A 20425-nucleotide genomic window follows, 5' to 3' on the forward strand; every position below is an offset into this window, starting at 1 on the left:
TGATGCTCGTCTGACCTGCCTACTTTTAGCCTTCCAGCTCACTTCACCTCTGCTTTCGCCTTGGTCACATCACTAGAAACCATCTCCTGCGGTTTGTTTAAAGACTGGCTTGCTGACATCCCTTCTGGCTCCTTATCCTGCTTGCTGTTGCTCTACTTGGATCCCTGACTTCTGGCCTGGCTGACTACCCGATCTGGTTACTGGACTCTGGCTATGCTTGACTACGCTTTTTCTATTTACCTTTTTATTTTTATTAATAAACAAGTGTGATTTGATTGTACTTCTGTCTCAGTCTGATTCATGGTTTCTGATAGTAGGCGAAGGCCATGAATTCAGAAGATACAGTCAATCCACGTGTTGGTAATATTTTTTCCAGATTGGATGAGCAAGATCACTGCATGGATCAGTTTGCCATAGCGTTACAAACGCTCCTGGATCGCACGGCACACCTGGAATCCCCCACGGTGGCTGCTCCGGTACAACCTGAGTCGCAGGCCGTACCTGCTGCTGCGCCAGTCTCTGTGCAGGCACCCGCCTCGAGTATAACCTTGATAAGAGGTATGTCTGGTTCTGCTCCGCTTCCCCAACGATTTGGGGGCAATCCAGTTCAATGCAGAGGGTTTCTCAATCAGGTTGAGATATACTTCGAGAGGCTGCCCCAGGCGTTTCCCACAGACAGAAGCAAAGTAGGTTTCATGATATCTTTGCTTTCTGATAGAGCCCTCAGTTTGTGGCCTCCTTTAAAAGGGTATTTGACGTTCCCGCACGCTCCGATTATGCTGTCAAGTGCCTCATGTCCATCAGAGTACGAGAACTGTTGCCGACTACGCCATTGAACGCCGTACTCTGGCAGCAGAGATTGCTTGGAACAATGAGGCCCTCGTGGCTGCTTTTTCTCATGGTCTCTCGGATTCCATCAAGGATGAGATAGCAGCCCGAGATATACCCACTGAGCTGGAGAGCTTGATCTCGTTTGCCATCCTCATTGACTCCAGACTCAGAGAAAGACTTTCTCTTAAGGAGCGCTTGCAGAAGCCTCCTGTACGTTTGCCTCCGAGCTTTGTAGACCCACCCATGCATCCCTCACCTCCCATGCCTCCTGGTAGCGAGTTGGTCAGTGAAGATGAACCCATGCACCTGGGCTTCACGCGTCTCTCTGTGGGTGAGAGAGCCTTTAGGAGGAGGGAGGGATTGTGCCTTTATTCTGGCCAGGCAGGTCACTTTTTGAAGTCTTGTCCTACCCGTCCAGGGAATGTCCGAACCTTGAGGTCCTGTCATGGACAGACCTTAGGTGGCGTTGCTTCTTCCCCAGTTATCCAGAAGGATAAGCCTCTGGTTTTGGTTACCCTTTCTCGTCCATCGAGATACAGGCTCTAATCGACTCTGGGGCTGCAGGCCTGTTCATTGATGCTGCATTTGTTTCGCAGCACTCGATTCCGCGGCAGCTGCCCATGTGACTCATGAGATGGTTCCGTTGTCCATGGCCGTAGGGGCTCTTCACCATGAAATAATCCCATTCCAAGTTATTTCCTCACCCAGGTTTCCCCTTGTTATTGTTTATCCTTGGTTACAGAGGCACAACCCCTCTTTTTATTGGCTCTGTGCTGAGATTCTCTCCTGGTCACCACAATGCAGTGAGACATGCTTCCTGAAGGTATCCAAGGTCCAGTGCACCTCTTCACTTCCCTTGCTGCCGGAGGAGTACCGTGATTTTAGCGATGTCTTTGATAAAGGTCAAGCCGGTAGTTTGCCCCCACACCGGTCTTATGAGTGTGTAATTGACCTTCAACCTGGTGCCATACCTCCTCGTGGCCGGGTTTACCCTTTGTCGGTCTTGGAGGATAAGGCCATGGAGGAGTATGTTGCTGACACACTTTCACGAGGTTTCATCCGCAAATCGTGGTCTCCTGCTGGTGCTGGTGCTGGTTTCTTCTTTGTGAAAAAGAAGAGCAGTGAACTGAGACCTTGTATAGATTATAGGGGTCTCAATCGTGTCACGATTAAGAATGCCTACCCGATTCCATTGATTACAGAGTTATTTGACCGCCTCAAGGGAGCAACGGTTTTCACGAAGCTTGACTTGAGAGGGGCATACAATCTTGTGCGCATTAAGGAGGGCGACGAGTGGAAAACTGCGTTTAATACCAGAACAGGCCATTATGAATACCTGGTAATGCCTTTTGGCCTTTGTAATGCCCCGGCAGTTTTCCAGGAATTTATTAACGATGTCCTTAGAGATTTGTTGCAGTTGTGTGTGGTGGTTTATCTCGATGATATCCTCATATTTTCCAAGTCCCTGGAGGGCCACCACACAGATGTCTGTCGTATGCTTCAGAAACTTAGAGAGAAAAATCTCTATTGTAAACTGGAGAAGTGCGAGTTCCATCGTGAACAGGTTACATTCCTGGGCTATGTCATTTCTACTGCTGGTTTATCGATGGATCCAGAGAAACTTTCGGCGGTCCTACAATGGCCTTGACCCATGGGTTTACGTCCTCTGCAGCATTTCCTGGGCTTTGACAACTACAATCGGAAGTTTATTCATAACTTCTCGTCTTTGGTCAAGCCCCTGACTGATATGACTAGAAAGAACGGTAACCCACAGAGTTGGTCTCCGGAGTCCATTAAGGCCTTTGAGACTCTCAAGGCTGCCTTTGTTTCTGCTCCTGCGTTGGCACATCCTGATCCTACGTTGCCTTTTATCCTAGAAGTTGATGCTTCTGAGACTGGAGTTGGCGCCCTTCTGTCTCAACGTCCTAACTCTGAGAGCGCTATGCATCCGTGTGGCTACTTTTCCAAGAAATTGCCACCTGCTGAGTGCAATTATGAGATTGGTGACAGAGAGCTGTTGGCGATCATTTTAGCCCTGAAAGAATGGAGACATCTCCTTGAAGGTACCACTGTGGCTGTTCTTATTCTTACTGACCATAAGAATCTTACATTCTTGTCTGAGGCTAAGCAACTCTCCCCCAGAAGGGCGCGATGGGCTCTTTTCTTGTCAAGCTTTAATTACATTGTCTTATTCACTCAAGTACTAAGAATGTAAGGACTGATGCCTTGTCACGACAATTTTCCTCCACTTCCAAGTCTGAGTCGGTTCCAGTTCCTATGATTCCTCCTGATCCTATCTTGGCTACGGTTCGCACCAGTCTTACTTCTCCTTTGGGTGACAAAATTCTTGCTGCTCAGGTCCATGCTCCTCCTGATAAACTTTGTGACCGCTGCTTTGTCCCAGAGAGTCTCCGTACTGCTGTGCTCTAGACTTACCATTCTCCCAAGGCAGCTGGCCATCCTGGGAAGAATCAACTCATTTGGGCCATTTCCCAACAATTCTGGTGGCCTAGTCTACGGGCTGATGTTACTGCCTTTATAGCTGCCTGTCCCGTGTGTGCTCAGAGTAAGACTCCACAACACCTTCCAGTGGGCCTCCTACAACCCATACCCAATGGAGAGAGGCCCTGGACTCACCTGTCTATGGATTTCATTGTGGAGTTGCCCAACTCCCAAGGCAACACTGTTATCCTTATGGTGGTTGACCGGTTCTCAAAGATGTGTCATTGTATACCACTTAAGAAGTTTCCCACCTCTAAGGAACTGGCTTCCATTTTTGCTCGGGAGATCTTTCGCTTACATGGGCTACCCAAGATAATTGTCTCGGATAGGGGCAGTCAGTTTGTCTCCCGGTTCTGGCGAGCCTTTTGCGCACAGTTGGGAATCCAGCTTCCGTTCTCTTCTGCGTATCACCCGTAGTCTAATGGGGCCGTAGAACGAGCCAATCAGTCCTTGGAGAAATTCCTATATTGCTATATTTCTGACCATCATAACAACTGGTCTGACCTATTACCTTGGGTAGAGTTTTCTCACAACAGTGCCTTGAATTCTGCTTCCCGATTGCCTCCATTTATGGCGAATTATGGTTTCCAACCTTCCATGTTGCCTGACTTGTTTGTTGCGCAGAGTATTCCTGCGTTAGAGGAGCATCTCCGTGGTCTTCGTACCACTTGGGTACAAGTCCAGGAGGCTTTGCGTCATGCTAATGATAGGTACAGACTCCATGCTGACCGCAGACGCCTGCCTGCGCCTTCCTACCAGGTTGGGGACAGGGTCTGGCTGTCATCTCGCAACCTCCGGCTTCGTGTTCCCTCACTGAAGTTTGCACCTCAGTTTATTGGGCCTTTCCGTATCCTTCGCAGGATTAACCCAGTGGCTTACGCGTTGGATCTTCCTCCTAGTATGCGCATTTCAAATGTGTTTCATGTCTCCTTATTGAAACCATTGGTCTGTAACCAATTTACCACCTCGGTGCCACATCCTCCCCCTATTCAGGTTGAGAACCATGAGGAGTATGAGGTACAATCCATTGTTGACTCTCGTAGGTTCCGTGGGCGCATACAGTACCTGGTGCATTGGAAGGGGTACGGTCTGGAGGAGTGCTCCTGGGTTTCATCCTCTGATGTACATGCCCCTGTCCTCCTCTGCGAGTTCCATAGATGGTTTCCCCTCAAGCCCGGTGGCCCTCCGAGGGAGAGGGGTCATTGAGGAGGGGGTACTGTCAGGGCTGGCTTAGCCCTTCCTTCTCTGGGCTGACTGCTCAGCTGTGGGCTAATTGCCAGCTCTCTTCTCTCTCCACAGTTACCAGCTGTTCCTGATGATGCTCGTCTGACCTGCCTACTTTTAGCCTTCCAGCTCACTTCACCTCTGCTTTCGCCTTGGTCACATCACTAGAAACCATCTCCTGCGGTTTGTTTAAAGACTGGCTTGCTGACATCCTTTCTGGCTCCTTATCCTGCTTGCTGTTGCTCTACTTGGATCCCTGAATTCTGGCCTGGCTGACTACCTGATCTGGTTACTGGACTCTGGCTATGCTTGACTACACTTTTTCTATTTACCTTTTTATTTTTATTGATAAACAAGTGTGATTTGATTGTACTTCTGTCTCAGTCTGATTCATGGTTTATGACAGTTCTTTACTGTAAGAGCGGCAAGGATGTGGAATTCCCTTCCACAGGCGGTGGTCTCAACTAGGGGCATTGATAGTTTCAAGAAACTATTAGATACGCACCTGAGCAACCACAACATACAGGGATATACAATGTAATACTTACATATAATCGCCTCCTAAAATGGTGACAGTACAGTGCATGCATCCTTTATCAGCAGCCATTGGTGTGAGGAAAAAAAGCTAAGGTGCCCTGAGCCTGTCTTTGTGCCATACTCACACAGGTAATAGTTGACGGTCCTCTGCTGCATGTGCAGCCACTGCAGCATTGCTAAAGTTGAGTTCCAGCTGGTGGGCATGTCATAAATCAGGCGATTTACGGACAGGTGGAATTCCCGCTGAATTTCAGTCAGCTGAACACTGGCCGTGTATGACTGCTTGAAATGGCTACAGACTCTTCTGGCCTGCTTTAGAAGGTCTTGCAAACCTGGGTACCTGTTTAATAAACGTTGCACCACCAAATTGAGGACATGTGCCAGGCATGTGGAAGAACAGACAGAAGGTTAGTGCCATTGTGGCACACCACCATTCCTGGCTCAAGCTTCTGTGGTGTGAGCCACCTCTGGGTCTGCCCCTGCAGAGCTGAAAGAATGTCTGCTCTGGTGTGGCTCTTTTCCCCTAGACAGACCAGCTGAAGCACTGCATGTCATCTTTTAGCCTGACTCGTTAAATGGCCCCTTAAACGCTTAGGGGTACTGGTGGTTCATAAGAGAATTCAGCAGAGGAGGGCATGGAGGAGGGGGCGAGGTGACAGATCCCTCCTCATCACCACCAGCTGTACAACACAAATTCGGGTGTTCGTTGAAGCGGGCCCACTTATGCGCGCTGCCATGTAGGGACAGAGCTTGCTGCCATCTGGGGATTTAGGCTGCGGTACTGGCGTGGCAAACTTTCCTTTCCATTCACTCTTTCATCTCACAGGCATGAGGATATACCACACTGGTAGGCATTGTGACATTTGCCAATTTTGGACACATCAGTATATTTGTACACTTCTCTACCTCTATACACTACCTGTGTGGACCATGTGCCCACACTTTTCACATCCTTTTTCTTCACTTTTTTTACCTGGATGATCTGCTACGATCTTCTTACCCAGTGGCGGACCTATTGGGGTCGCTGCAGTCCCACTTGCGACTGGGCCCTGCCGTTCTGCCGCCATGGGGGGGCCCTAAGACCCGGCATCTCCCCCTGAACCTCTGGCTGTCCATTTAGGGATCTTCCTGGGGATTGTAGTTCTCTTCCTGAGTCTACACAGTGGAGAGGGGAGGGGCCTCTGACCCAAGCATCTAGCAGTTTCACTCTTAAGTATACAAGTGAGTCGGCCCTGCTTGTACACTGTTGCTGATACATGCTCGGGTCAGAGGCTCCTCCCCTCTCCACTGTATACATTGGGGAAGAGAACTACTAGCCTCATGGAGATCCCACTGCCCATGGACACAATAGAGCTGCCGAACGTCGCTTCCCACCTCAACAGCCCAGGTACCAGCCAGATACACGTGGAGCCCCTGGAAGGGAAGGGGGCGGTCTGGGGACCCTGATGTAAGAGGAGGCTCCCATTTGGCTACTGCGGGTCCTGCCTCTTCAGCTCCGGGTTGGAACACACTCCCGCTGTCTCCAGTTGAGGGTCAGTCCTTCGAACCAATTAACCATCAAGTAAGTATGGGGCTTCTGGATCAGGCCCCCTGCTTTTTGTCCAGCCACAACCTATACTCTGTGCTATATCTCATTTATACTTTATCCTTACAGACATCTTATATACACATCAACTCCTGAAGAAGCACTTAGAGCTTGCAAAACACGTTGAATTATAGATGTATACGTTTACCTTGCACTGTCACTATTGCATATTACTATGGTTATGTCTGGAAGTCATTTGTATCATACTGTTTTTATGAGTTTATGCAATGTTCATGTCATGTCTAATTTTTATGATGACAATTATAAATTTTTAGATGAATTGTGAGATGTTATATACTCTATATACTTAATTTACTTGTCTTGACCATTATGACCACCTCATTTAAAGTCCCACGGGCTATTGTTTGCTTTTATTGTGAGGATGCTGAGGACCCACCCACAACTTGGAGCTTCAGAGGAAAAGAAGATATATCCGGTTGCCTTTTCCAAGGGCTAAGGTATTTAAAACTGCATTTTAATGGTACCCTAGACAAACAAAGTATTTAACCCTGCAGTATGGGGTAACCCACGGTAAGGATAGTTATGAAAATTCCCCAGAATTTAATTTTTAAATAACAAACACGTTATACTTACCTCCTCTGTGCAAGGGTGGCTCGATCATCTTCTTCTGGGGTCCCCCAGTGGCGCACCTGGCTCCTCCCAGCATCGGAGACCCACATTCCAAGGGGGCACCTGTGCGGGCACGCTCCCCAGTCCTGCTGCCACGTCCATTGACAAAGACAGCAGGACTCCGGCCCGCCCCTCGGATCCCGCGTCACTGGATTTGATTGACAGCGTGGATAGCCAATGGCTGCGCTGTTACCAATCCAACCAATGAGGACCCGAGACAGCGCTGGAGTTGCTGTGCTCGTCCCCATCAATAGAACGATAAGGTTCAGGTAAGTAAAAGTTGGGCGCTGGGGGGCTGCTGCACCACAGAAGGTTTTTCACCTTAATGCATGCATTAAGGTGAAAAACCTTGAGGGTTTACAACCCCTTTAAATCTTCCTTCCTTACAAGCATTACTCATTTGCTAATTTGCTTATTACTCATCACTTATTTTTGTACTGTAGCTAATCATGTTCTCAAATATACAGATGACCACTAGAGGGTACTTTTGCAATCTGAATATGAAATTCTATTAGCAAAACATGCAATACCAAGCAAGTATAAATGTGCAAGTCACATCAAAAAATGACCTTTAGCTAATTACTTTTATTCATTTTAACCATTCAGGTCTCACATCTGATGACTCATATGGACAACAACAATTTTCACAGACCTTTATTTGGCAATAACTGTAATTACTTGTAGTAGTGAAGCAATGCATATACACATAATTATACAGTATATATAGGGAAAATAATTTATTTTAGTGATTTTATAATTTCTTTTAATTCATTTTATAGGTTTAAAAAGTTTAAAAATAAAACAGAAAAAAAAAAAATTTCTCCACTTTGAGTAGTGATAATATAATTTTGTTACATCCAGTGTTAGGCCCCTTTCCCACTGGGGTCCCCCCAGCGGCGCTATAGGTGCTACAGTGCTAAAAATAGCGCCTGCAAAGCGCCCTGAAACAGCCGCTGCTGTGTCTCCAATGTGAAAGCCCAGAGGGCTTTCACACTGGAGCGGTGCGCTTGCAGGATGTTAAAAAAACTCCTGAAAGCAGCATCTTTGGAGCGGTGAAAGAGAAATCAATGGAGCAGCAGTTATACCACCGGCACAGCGCTGCTGCAGCGGCTCTTTGCGGGCAGTTTTAACCCTTTTCGGATGCTAGCAGGGGTTAAAACCATCCTGTTACCAGCCGAATAGTGGCGCTAAAATTACGGTAAATCGGCGCTAAAAATAGCACAGTTTTACCACCGACGCCGCTTCCGCCTGAGTGTGAAAAGGGCCTTAATAGAAAGAGATAAAAATGTACATTGAATTGTACACTTTGTCCGGTTCATTATGACCCCTTTCACACTGGAGCGTTTTGCAGGCACTATAGTGTTAAAAATAGCGCCCTCAAACAGCCGCTCTATTCACTCCAGTGTGAAACCCTGAGGGCTGGGAGGGCGTCAGAAAAAGTCCTGCCAGCAGCTTCTTTGGAGTGGTGAAGGACCGGTGAAATAACCGCTCCTCCACCGCTGCTCCCCATTGAAATCAATGGGGCAGCACTGTGATACTGCTGGCAAAATGCTGCTCCAGCGGCATTTTGCTGGGGTGATTTAACCCCTTTTCGGCCGTTGGGGGGGTTAAATCCTCCCTGCTAGCAGCCAAACAGCACCGCTAAAATGACGGAAAAGCTTTACCACTGACGCAGATGGAGGCTCAGTGTGAAAGGGGTCTATGACACTACAATTATGCTTCTGGTACAAAGCTAGACTTTATGTTTAAAGTTATTAACCAACAATATCTTTTTTAATGTTGATGCTACGAGAAATTAACGTAATTTTTTTTCTATAAAAATGGGGAAAAAAATACACTAATTAAAGGGTTTAACACGCTACATCTATAAGTTTGTACATATTGATGGAATCATATGTGTGTGTGTAATGGCATGGCAGTAGCATAATGTGCTAGTATACATTGCATACTAGCACAGTATGCAATACTTACTTTAGAACAAAGCCCTACAGTCTTCCTTCCAGGTTTGAGTGCTCCAGCCATGACGTAACTCCCATGCATGTGGGTGAGCTATGAAGGGTGGGCGCGGGTATGCTGTCCCTTCAGAGTGCATGTGCAGTGACGTCACCAGCTGCATGCAGTGTGAATATCTCCTAAATGTTGTAAAAGTTTAGGAAATATTCACTGTACTTACAGGTAAGCCTTATTATAGAAGTACAAGTCAAAAAGGAAACTTTACTACCACTTTAAACCTTTTTCCTATTCATGTATGATCAGAACAGTTTTTTTTATTTTTTTGTTTTTTTTCAGGGCTTGTTGGTAAAAACAACAAGGACTGCTGCCTGCCTAAAATCCATGCTCAGGTTTTCAGAGCCATTTGACAGGCAGCAAAGAGGCAATATGTTGCCTCCTCAATACCTGTTTTAACCTCCTAAATGTAATCCAAGTTGCAAGGTGGTTGCAGCACAGCCCCATTTATGTGGGCGGTATACATCCAACCACAGCAGGTGTACACCCCTAGCTGCCACTTCTGCAGCTAAAGGGGGTGGTAAAAACAGCTCAACCACATGGTTTTAGCACACCTCCAACCTCACATTTGAACAAGCCCTTGGTTCACATCTGTGCAGCTGCGTACTGCATGTAGGGCAGCCCATTCTTTTCAGTAGGCTACCTTACCCACAGAAACACAGGGATGAAAGTTCTCAACCCTTTTTTTTTTACATTGTACCACACCAAAAACACACCACCTTTGCCAATGCGTGGGGGTACCATTAAAGCGGGAGTCCGCCGGGACTCCGCATTTTTTTTTTTTTTAAAAGCCAGCAGCTACAAATACTGCAGCTGCTGACTTTTAAAATAGTGACACTTACCTGTCCAGCGCGCCCGCGATGTCGGCACTCGAAGCCGATCTCTCGATCGTCTCTCGGGTGCTGCCGCCGCCATCTTGGGTATGGGAATCAGGAAATGGAGCCTTTCGGCTTCATTTCCCGGTTCCCTACTGCGCATGCGCGAGTCGCGCTGCGCAATAAGGATGGACCCGCTGCCTCTGGGATCTGTGTGTTTCCCAGCAGGCAGCGGGGCACTTTCGGAAAGGGGCGTAATCTACGCCCCTTTCCGCAGAGAGCTATCCCGGAAGTGGGTGCAGATACCTGTACTGTATAGGTATCTGCACCCCCCCTCCCCCCTGAAAGGTGCCAATTGTGGCGCCGGAGGGGGGGAGGGTTCCGATAAGCGGAAGGTCCACTTTAGGGTGGACCTCCGCTTTAATGCCACGTACACGCGATCGGACATTCCGATAACAAAATCCATGGGATTTTTTCCATCAGATGTTGGCTTAATATTGTCTTGCATACACACGGTTGTACAAAGTTGTCAGAATTTCCGAACATCAATAACGCGGTGACGTATAGCTCGTACAACGGGACTAGAAAAGGCAAGTTCAATACCAACCCTTTGGGCTCCTTCTGCTAATATCGTGTTAGTAGAAGTTTGTTGAGAGACGATTCGCTTTTCAATATGAGCAGAAAAAAAACTTTATTCTTCTAGCATTGTAAAGAAGAAGAGAATGTGCTGCATTAAAAGAATTCAAAATTTGCAGCATGACGAATCTGCTTTGTCCATTACGAATGGTAGTTTTACCAGACCTAGCGCTTTCCTCTCGTAAATTATTCTGAGAATGCGTTGCACTTTGGAATTGCGTGGCGCGTCAGAATTGTGTACACACGAGCGGAATTTGCGCAAACGGATTTTGTTGTCGGAAAATTTGAGACCCAGATCTCAAATTTTCTGTGACGGAAATTCCGATGGAAACTGTCTGATGGAGCCTACACATGGTCGGAAAAAGCTCCGATTGCACATTTGCCGTCAGAAAGTCCAACCATATGTACGCTGCATAAGAATTGACACCTGCGTGTCTGCTGAAGAGCAGTACATTTGTTTGCATGTCAAGAACCTAGAGATTTTGCATATGATCTGCGACACATGACACGGGAGTGCCCCAAATCTGAAAAAAATATTTCAATGGTGCATTGACTGGAAAAAAGGGTTGAGAAACACTACTCTAATTCCTCTCTACTCTATCTACAACTCTAAAAAAGTGTAGCACTGCCCCCTAGGGGACTGCTTGGACACACCTGCTCATCTGCACCACCATGACCTGATGAACATTCCAACCCATCTGAGACTCTGTGTTCAGACATCTTGGCACGACCTTAAAGTAATAAGTCAGACAACTCTGTGCGCTTATGTTTTGATAATGTTCACTAGAACAGTTCAAATAAGATATTGTCACAAAGAGAAGGTAATAGAGCTGCTGAGTTTTGGGCAACAGGGCCAACTCAGCAGAGGAATTCCTCAGAATAACACAAGCCAAGATAGTTGTAGGTAAACAGGCAATTATATACACACATGTACAGTGGAATACTACTTGTACCTGAAAGAATAAACAACGATTAAGGGGTTATACTGACAGATTTCTAAAAGGGAAAACCTAGCCAGCCTATAAACCTTTAACCCCAATGAGAGGTCAGACTTAATGTCAATGGTATAAGGGCCCTTGTAGCAATAATGACAGCAATGTTCCCATTGCAGATCTAATGGTCTTCACTGGCAGTAGGAGCTCATTAAAGTTAACCAGTAATGGGTAGTAGCAAGCAATAAGGTTTCTTGGAATGGTAGAAGCTAAAGTTGTCTATGCACAGTGTTTACGATAGGTTCAGTAAGGTATTCCTAAGGTAAAGATATCTGTGCAAAGTGTCCCAATGAAACCTTAAGAAAGGATTTGTAAAGGTGGGCGATTCCCTCTCACCAACGACCAGGCTGATTTAATGCCTTCCGGACAGCAGCTCCTGTATCAACACTTGTGCAGCGGACCCGCCGTATCGATCTCCTGATGCAAAGCTCAGAACACGGGTTGGCATGCGAACGGCAAGCAATACTAGGTCCCTCTCATCTGGGTTGGAAAGTTGTACACCGCGTGGGTGATGTACAACATTCCAACCCGGATGGGTGCAACCTCTCTCTCCGTGCACGGAGAGGTCCGTCTCATGTCCGGCCCAGGAGGAAGAAAGAGCAGGGTGGGGCTTGTGCTTCTTTTTAGCTCCTCTGTCAGGGCTGGGCTCAGCCATTCCTTCTCAGAGCTGGCCGCTCATCTGTCGGCTAATTGCCAGCTCCTATCACTCCACAGTTCCTCAGCTGTTGATGATCCTGCTCATCAGTCCTGCCTACTTAAGCCGTCCAACCCAAAGGATCTCTGCCTTTGCCTTAGTCAAACATCACAGAGATGATCTCCTGCTTTCCTGTTAAAGATCTGCTTGGCTGACATCCCTTCTGGCTCCAGATCTTGCTTGCCGTTTTACTATGCTCATCTTTGGCTCATTAACGTTTGGCTTGTCTGATTATCCATTCCGGTTCCTGAACTCTGGCTATGTTTTGACTTGTTCTATATACTTATATTATTAAACAAGTGTGATTTAACCGTAATTCTGTCTCGGTCTGATTTCATGGTTTCTGACATCCTCCCAGCAATCTCTCTGATGGTAGCAAAGATCTCTGGGATATGTGGTCCAAGTGTATAATCATGCGGGGCAATTATCAGTCTGAGGAACTACTCATCCCAGAATCCCTTGATGTCATTTGATAGCACTGGGCACTAGAGGGACATGCCATGCATAGAAACACCGGAGGATCATAGTGCTTTGCAATTGTAGTCCACATTTCTACAAAAGTTTTAAAATTTTAGGCCTGGTTCACACTTGTGCAGGTGGTTCCCGCTGCAGGTCCGCAGCCGTATCCGCAGCTGCAACCACCCACACTGAATATGCAGGAGATGTGTGCGGGTGCCACTGCTAATGGCATCCACAGGCACTGAAGATTGTTGCAGCTGCTTCCCGCATTGGGAACCATCTTAGACTTGTGATTTCTGTACAGGCTATGATTCAAAATAAAGAGTAGGGACCTTTTCCCTGCATTTTAGGAGGCCGGACAGCCTATTCAAAAGAATGGGCTGACGTGCCTGCGCAAAACATGGCTCGCAGAGCTGCAAAAGTGTGGACCAGGACTACCTTGTGTTCTAAATGAAGCCCTGCACAGTCTACCAAAGAATGACCAAGGTCTTTAAGAGGTTGAACATTTCAGAATAATTATCTTTATAAGAGTTGACACCACAAAAGCCCTGTTAACCAAAAAACTCCCATTATAGACCTCTCTATAACTATATAACTTCTTTTTCATTTTGTTACTGGCACAATGCCCCCATAACTTTAGTACACTGCCAATTGAGATTTACCTGTCCAATGTGAGCATCTTTGCTGGTCACAAAGCAGATTATCATTGGAAAGGTAAATAGCAATCAGTGGGATTAAAGTTAAAGAAGTCATGACCCATTATGGAAGCAAAAATCATTTTAAAGTTGTGAATTTTCCTAAATCAAAATTAGCAGCACGTAGCTTGTGTCTTGTGTCTGCTCTTCAGCAGAGTTTAAAATGAATGACATGCTCTTTTTAAATAGTTTTCTCCTTAAATCTTTGTATATCGCTTTAGAAACTAAGTCAAATAAAAAAAATTTGTAAATTAAATCTGAACTTCCGGGACAAACCATATTCTTTGTGGATATTGGGGGATAGATTTAAAAGAGTTTTTGTGCCTGGCATTGCGCTTTATTGTGAGAGCTGCTACCAGTCCATATACCCTGATCATTTTATTGCAGTTACAGAACAAGAAAGCAAGAATATCTTCACTCAGGGATGATGTCTTCTTCTTTGGATCAGCCAGGTTATATTTGTGAAGAACCATCATATGCTGCATCAGAACCCCCATATGGTCCATCATATATTTTTCAGCCCACTGACAACTTTGAAGATGAACCTCCTTTGTTAGAAGGTAATGAGAATATATCAACGGAAGACAAAATTATGTTCTTCAGACATTTTCTTGCTAAGAAAATACCCCTTTGTGGGCGTGAAATAATTTAGCCTGCAACTTCAAATAAGCAACCTACCTTTGTAAATGTGGTGAAAATTCACTTTTCTAAAAATTTCAGTCATGTGCAATGAAAACTAAAACAATTTTTGCTTGTACATGATTGGATGATTTAAGTGGACACAACTTGTCTTCTTAGACTAAGCTAAATGCAAATTCCCTCACATAGTGAACGTTTATTTTCCAAAGTGAATGCAGAATTTTACTCCAAAATGTATATATTGGGAGCATTTTCAGAAACAGTGAGATAAGGAGGCCCATCTTTCCCCACACCTGGGACATGAGTTCTTTAAGTCTGAGTCTAATAATTGTAGTTGGAATGTGTAAGATTTTGTACTACATTTTTCATATTTTAAGGAAAAATTACACTAAAATTATGTTTTTTGCAATCAATCTCAATATAATGCCCATTTTTTTTGTTGTAAAATATAAAAGATGGGGTAAATACATACCAAACATGTAAATCCCAAAACTGTGTGTGCCTGTAAAATCGCAGAAAGGTATCATACCCAAAATTCTTGTTAGGTGATGGTTTAAAAGTCTTTATAGATCTTTAGTTTTTAATGTTAATCATGAATTGCAGATCTAGAATTATTGCTCTCACTGCAAAATACATGGTTTTAACTAACATATGTGGCACAATTTGTGCTTACATATGTACTCTACTTTGTGTGTTTGCATTAGGGTGCATATAGGGGTGAGGACCAGGGATGCTGTGTTTTTTTTATATGCATTATTATAATTTATTTTATTTACACTTTTTTTCATTTAACCACATGAGCTTCAAAAGATTTTACCCCTTCCTGATTAGGGCATTTTTTGCTATTCAGCACTGTGCTCTTTTAACTGGCAATTGCCCGCTCATGCAACACTGTATCCAAATGAAATGTATATCATTGTTTTTCACACAAATAGAGCTTTCTTTTGCTGGTATTTGATGACCACTGTTTTTTTTTTTATTATTATTATTATATAGACGAATTAAGAGCAAAAACTTTTGTTTTTTATAGCAGAAAGTAAAAAATATTATCTAATAAAATAAAAAAATAAAAATCTAATTTCTTTATGAATTTAGGCCAAAATGTATTCTGCTAAATGTCTTTGGCAAAAAAAATCCCTTTAAGTGTATGTTGATTGGTTTGCGTGAAAGTTATAGCATTTACAAATTATGGTATGTATACTGGATTTAAAAAATAAATAAAAATGTAATACTAGTAATGGCGGTGATCAACAACTTATAGTGGGCCTGTGATAGTGCGGCGGGCAATATGACACTGGGTGGGAACTGAGTAACTGACACTGATATCACCAGTGACACGAATACAGTGATCTGTGATAATTCTATACACTGTCTCTGGCTGGGAAGGCGTTAACAACTTGGTGCAATTAAGGGGTTAACTGTCTGCCCTTCGATGTGTACTGTCTGTAAAGTGTGCTGCTTTTACAAACTGATGTGGTTTGTTTTTTCTCTCTGCTTTGTAGGGAGAAAAAAAACAGGGCTCTATATTGTGAATCACTAAGTTAATCTGCAGGTCCTGGCCATCACTTGTCCTGTACCTATCATAACTTTAAAAAAAAACTGTAATGATTTCAAATGTCCTATTATTTATCTGCAAAAAGGTAAATAAATGCAATTAACGAAAAGGTAATTAATGTATATTTATTTTTTTGGATATATCTATTAACAGGATCAAGAGAATTAAAACATTTGTTTGCATAAATAATGATTAATATTTTAAAATTTATTTTTACTGCAGAGCTGGGAATCAACTTTAATCACATTTGGCAGAAAACTTTAACAGTTCTCAACCCATGGAAGCCAGCAGATGGCAGCATAATGAATGAAACAGACCTGACAGGACCCTTGATGTTTTGTTTTGCACTTGGCTCCACGCTTCTGTTGGTATAATTTTGAATTTATTATGGATAATTACTCGATACATTCTCTAAAGCTGTTTATCACAGATAACAATTTCATGTTTGTCTAAGCATATTGTGATGCATTGTTTAAAATAATGTTATAGTTGCAGCATACATCTTGAGATTCTACTCCTGTAAAACCATCATGCAGCATGAAAATATTAAGAGATGGTCTTGCGTTCTTTTGGAAAACACTTCTGGTGGCATATAATTCACAAAACAATCTCAACTAAGAGGGGGGGGGGGGGAAATTGAATTATTAACCAATTTATTTTGCAAGGATTTTTCAAAGGCACATTTCTTGGGCTCTTGAGCAAATAAATATTTTCTAATTAGGAACGGCAAAGTGTAATTATAGATGATAAATGGCATTTGTCACAGTGAGCCTTAGACCTTGTTTGACATGACAAAGTGTAAAACAACTAATTCACGGGCCCTAATCTAGCAGACTTTTGCATTTAAAAACTGGCAGCTCATCGTGATAACAGTAATAATTCCATTGCTCAAGGTGGGCTTGTTTGTAAAAGTGATGCTAATTATATGAAGATGCAGCTCAGAATAAATAAGACTTGCACGTGCAGAACGTTTTATAGAGAAATAAAGCCTGAACAAATAATTGATGATTCAGACATTAAATACAGAATACAACTTCACACTTCATTGCATGTTGAATGTTTGAACCATAGGCTGTAAATGTGATGCCAAGAGTAACTTTTCCAATTTCTGTGCACAAAGAGGAAGCTGGAGAAAACAAGGTGATATGTTTAATTCAGCTTTTAGTAATATAGAGGAAACTTGCCTCCATCAACATATTTTAACCTTTTCGCTGCTAGAGCCATTTTTTTTTTTTTTGTGCATGTTAAAAAAATTATTTTAGGACTAAAGATTTGTTTAAAAACCTTTAAACGATATATATTTTCTAAAAAAAGCAGAGACCCTGGAGAATAAATGTTGGTAGCCACATTTTTTTTTCTGTTACACGATATTAGCGCAAAGTTTTATCAATTGCAAATTTTCAGTAAAAAAATTTACCAAAGTTAGCTTTATTGGACACAAATGCAACATATTACGCAATTTTGTGGTAGAATAAAAAAGATACCCAATATGTCAAACCTTAAAATTGTACCTGCCAGGTAAACTTTGGTACCCAACTTTTCCATGGGCCGCTCTTTAAATCCCTAACACGTCATCAGTTTAGAGTTAAAGGATAAGTTCACCTTTCAAGAAAACATAATAAATGCACATATTTTTGTAGAAACAGAATGTGCATTTATTATTTTTTCCTACAGGAGCCTGGATAGCATTGCATCCCTGATCAGTAGATCAGGGGTGCAATGGTCAGGCTTCTGCAGACATGCCCTGCAGCTTTCTGTCCATACCTTCATATGGGCTGTCTGTTGAAAGTTGCAGGGCTTGTAAATAAACTCCAAGAGTGCTCATCAGCATCCTTGCAGTTCATTCATAACTACAAGCTGTCATCCATTGTGGCTGATGGTACTTGCTCATTAATTCACAGGAAACTGTGAATGAATGGCGTGGCCATGGGGAGGGAGCCCCGCATGGCCGCACTATTTTTTAAATTGTGACAGTGGGTGCAGGTATAAGATCCCCTGCCAGCAGTCAAACCAAGGAGGAGGAGGGGGTGAGAGAGAACTGGTGGCAGAAGCAACCTAAATATCAGTGGAACATGTAGCATGTTCCAAAAGGTGATAATAGCCTTTTACCATGAACCATAGCCCTAGAATTATTGCTCTCTGGTGTGTGAGGGGATGTTTACAATGCGTAGTTCAAGCAATGTTTTGGTATGTAGTCATCTCCAAACTGTGTTTTTTTTCATATATTACTATCACATAGGGTTCTCTTTAATGAGATATTAGGGGTCTGTAAGACCTCTGATATCTCCCCTACACCCCATTGAACTCGAAGTGACCAAACGTTTGCTGCTTCTGAGTTCTTACTAGCTAGGGTAGAGAGTCAGATTTATATTTGCTTCCGGGTGATGTAGCAGCCAGAAATGTGTGTAAAACTCTCTGCTGCTGTGGGAATATGCCATACCTCGATAGCAGTAAAACTCCTATGGTTTCTTGCAGTACCAGACGGACTTTAAATAACCCTGACTTAGACTAAACTGTTGATAGGGTAGTGGAAGAAGTAAAGACACCTTGTGCTGTATGCATGTCTTATGCTTCACATGAATGCCATAAAGCTTTGTGGACAGGGTAGGGACAAGACAGAGGTAGAAGAAGGGGCATGTGAGAAGAGGAGTGCACTGGGAAATTCATCCACTTGTCCTGTGAAGTCCATAGTGTCCATATCCTGGAAACCCTGACCAGGTTCCCTCCAAGGGGAGAATGATTAGGCTTTACTCAATCACATAGCAACATAATCTCCACTCTAGTTCCCATACATTGTGATGCAGTGTGTGACATTAAATTATAGCCTCCTGCCTGCTGGAGCTCAGAAAAAAACCTGTGAGCTGTGTGTTTTAGTAGGTTGTAGAGCGCAGAGGTCTGTGGATACATGTGTACAACTTTTGTGGGAGAATTTGTTTCCTCTAAGCCTTGTCACTTCAGTGGGTATACATTATGTGAGAGTTTTCTCCTAACACCTCCAGTTAGAGTGCGCAATCAGACTGGCACACAGGCTTTCACTGTTCAGTGTGAAAATGTAGTGCCAAAAAATCCAATAAATAATTATACAAACAAAATAGTGTGCAAATTGCCTATTTCAATTTCAGCTTCAATGTTATTTCTTCTTCACCGTAACATGTGCATAAAATGAAGGTCCATAACATTTCTATCACCCCAGAAAGATTTAAACACACAGGAGGTTCCTCCAAACAGGAACAGGATATGATGACATCTAAGATGGAGGATGAACAGGAAGTTATAGGAGTAGGCTACATAAATATGACCGCTCACTTTCTCCCTGGAGACCCCAGAGAACGCACAAGAGAAAAAAGGTCCTATGCACCACACATCACTGCAAGACCCTGTGGATATGTGAAATGATAGCTTCAACCCAGGCTTCAGCCAAGCCATGTCCCCAATGCATTTCACTCCACCCCAGAGCTTAATCATGAGGATACATGCTCGTCTGAAACACGTGGAGCTTTGTGCGTGAGGTCACGCTCCCATATTGGAACTGGAGTGGTGGCTACTGATGTAAGTGCTGAGCGGTTTACTTTTGTTTGCACCAGCTGGTTAATTATACAATGCTGCAGTTTCATTTCGTTTTTTGTGAGCATTTGAGGAATAAAGAGCAATTGTTTTTAACTATTGGTCCCCTTGTATTGCTGCGTTGTGTGAGCTTTATTTTGTACAGCTTTCTGACACCATTTAGCCTTGGTGGGGAAGGTGAGGAAGCTGTAGTTGCCTAAAGGGGACATTATATAGTCTCAACTGGCGTAATATGCTGCTTATTACTGGACATCAGTGTCTCTGGTGAGTTTGTATTCTGTCTGGTGATTTGATCATGGTGGAATATCTCACAGACATAAGTTTGTTGTGGTCATACCCACATTTATATTTGGTGAGCAGTGTGCGTAACTAGTATATTCACTATTGCTTTGAATAACACACTATGACCCCAATTTGTTGCTCTGGTATGTGAGCTTTAGATAAACAGCAACCTGATACACTTGTGGTGGAAAGTTTTGGTGGAGCTGAACAAAGGCTGGAGCAAAATGAAAGGGGAACCCCATTTATTACTGACATGAGTTTTTGGCGCCTGTAGTAGCAGTTATTGATTCTGTTTTTTTTTTCTCCACTTTTATGGGTGATTGAAGTTTTATGGACCTTCATTTCATATACATGTTATGGTGAAGAAGGAAATATATTGACGTTGAATGTGAAAGAGTCTATTTGCATGCAATTTTGTTTGTATAAATATTCATTGTTTTCTAGGCGCTACATTTTCATCTTGAACATTCTTTTGGGTTTTACATGTGGAACCTTGATATTAGCTGCCTAGTTATTGAAATTACTTCACTGACCACATGATCCAGACCTCCTCACTCTTGGCTGGATCATGACTCTCTAGTACTTACAGTAGTCTTCACTGAAAACCTGAACACCTCACTGGGAGGGGTGCTCACATACTTTTAGCCACATATTGTATATTTAGTAAAAAAAAAAAAAAAAAAAAAAAACGAACTTTTGAATCTGTATAAATATGCTTTTTTACAAAATATATTGGGATAGAAAATGAAAAGATTCAGTGAACCAGTTCTGTTTTCTT

At 43.5% G+C, this 20425-nt stretch overlaps 1 protein-coding gene across 2 annotated transcripts in view; it reads left to right on the forward strand.

Moving 5' to 3' along the window:
• The window catches only part of YIPF7 (Yip1 domain family member 7), a 113371-nt gene that overhangs the window by 60466 nt on the left and 32480 nt on the right, over positions 1-20425 (forward strand). Inside the window, exons 3-4 of one of the 2 annotated variants that reach the window (XM_077477548.1) lie at positions 13995-14167; positions 16024-16169. In XM_077477548.1, coding sequence (XP_077333674.1) covers positions 13995-14167; positions 16024-16169 — 319 coding nt within the window. The remainder of the gene's footprint in view (positions 1-13994; positions 14168-16023; positions 16170-20425) is intronic. The other variant, XM_077477549.1, reaches the window with a different exon arrangement.

The sequence above is a fragment of the Lithobates pipiens genome, unplaced genomic scaffold, assembly GCF_037356315.1.
Source record: "Lithobates pipiens isolate NorthernLeopardFrog02 unplaced genomic scaffold, aLitPip1_a1.2 Scaffold_13, whole genome shotgun sequence".
NCBI classification, from domain to species: Eukaryota; Metazoa; Chordata; class Amphibia; order Anura; family Ranidae; genus Lithobates; species Lithobates pipiens.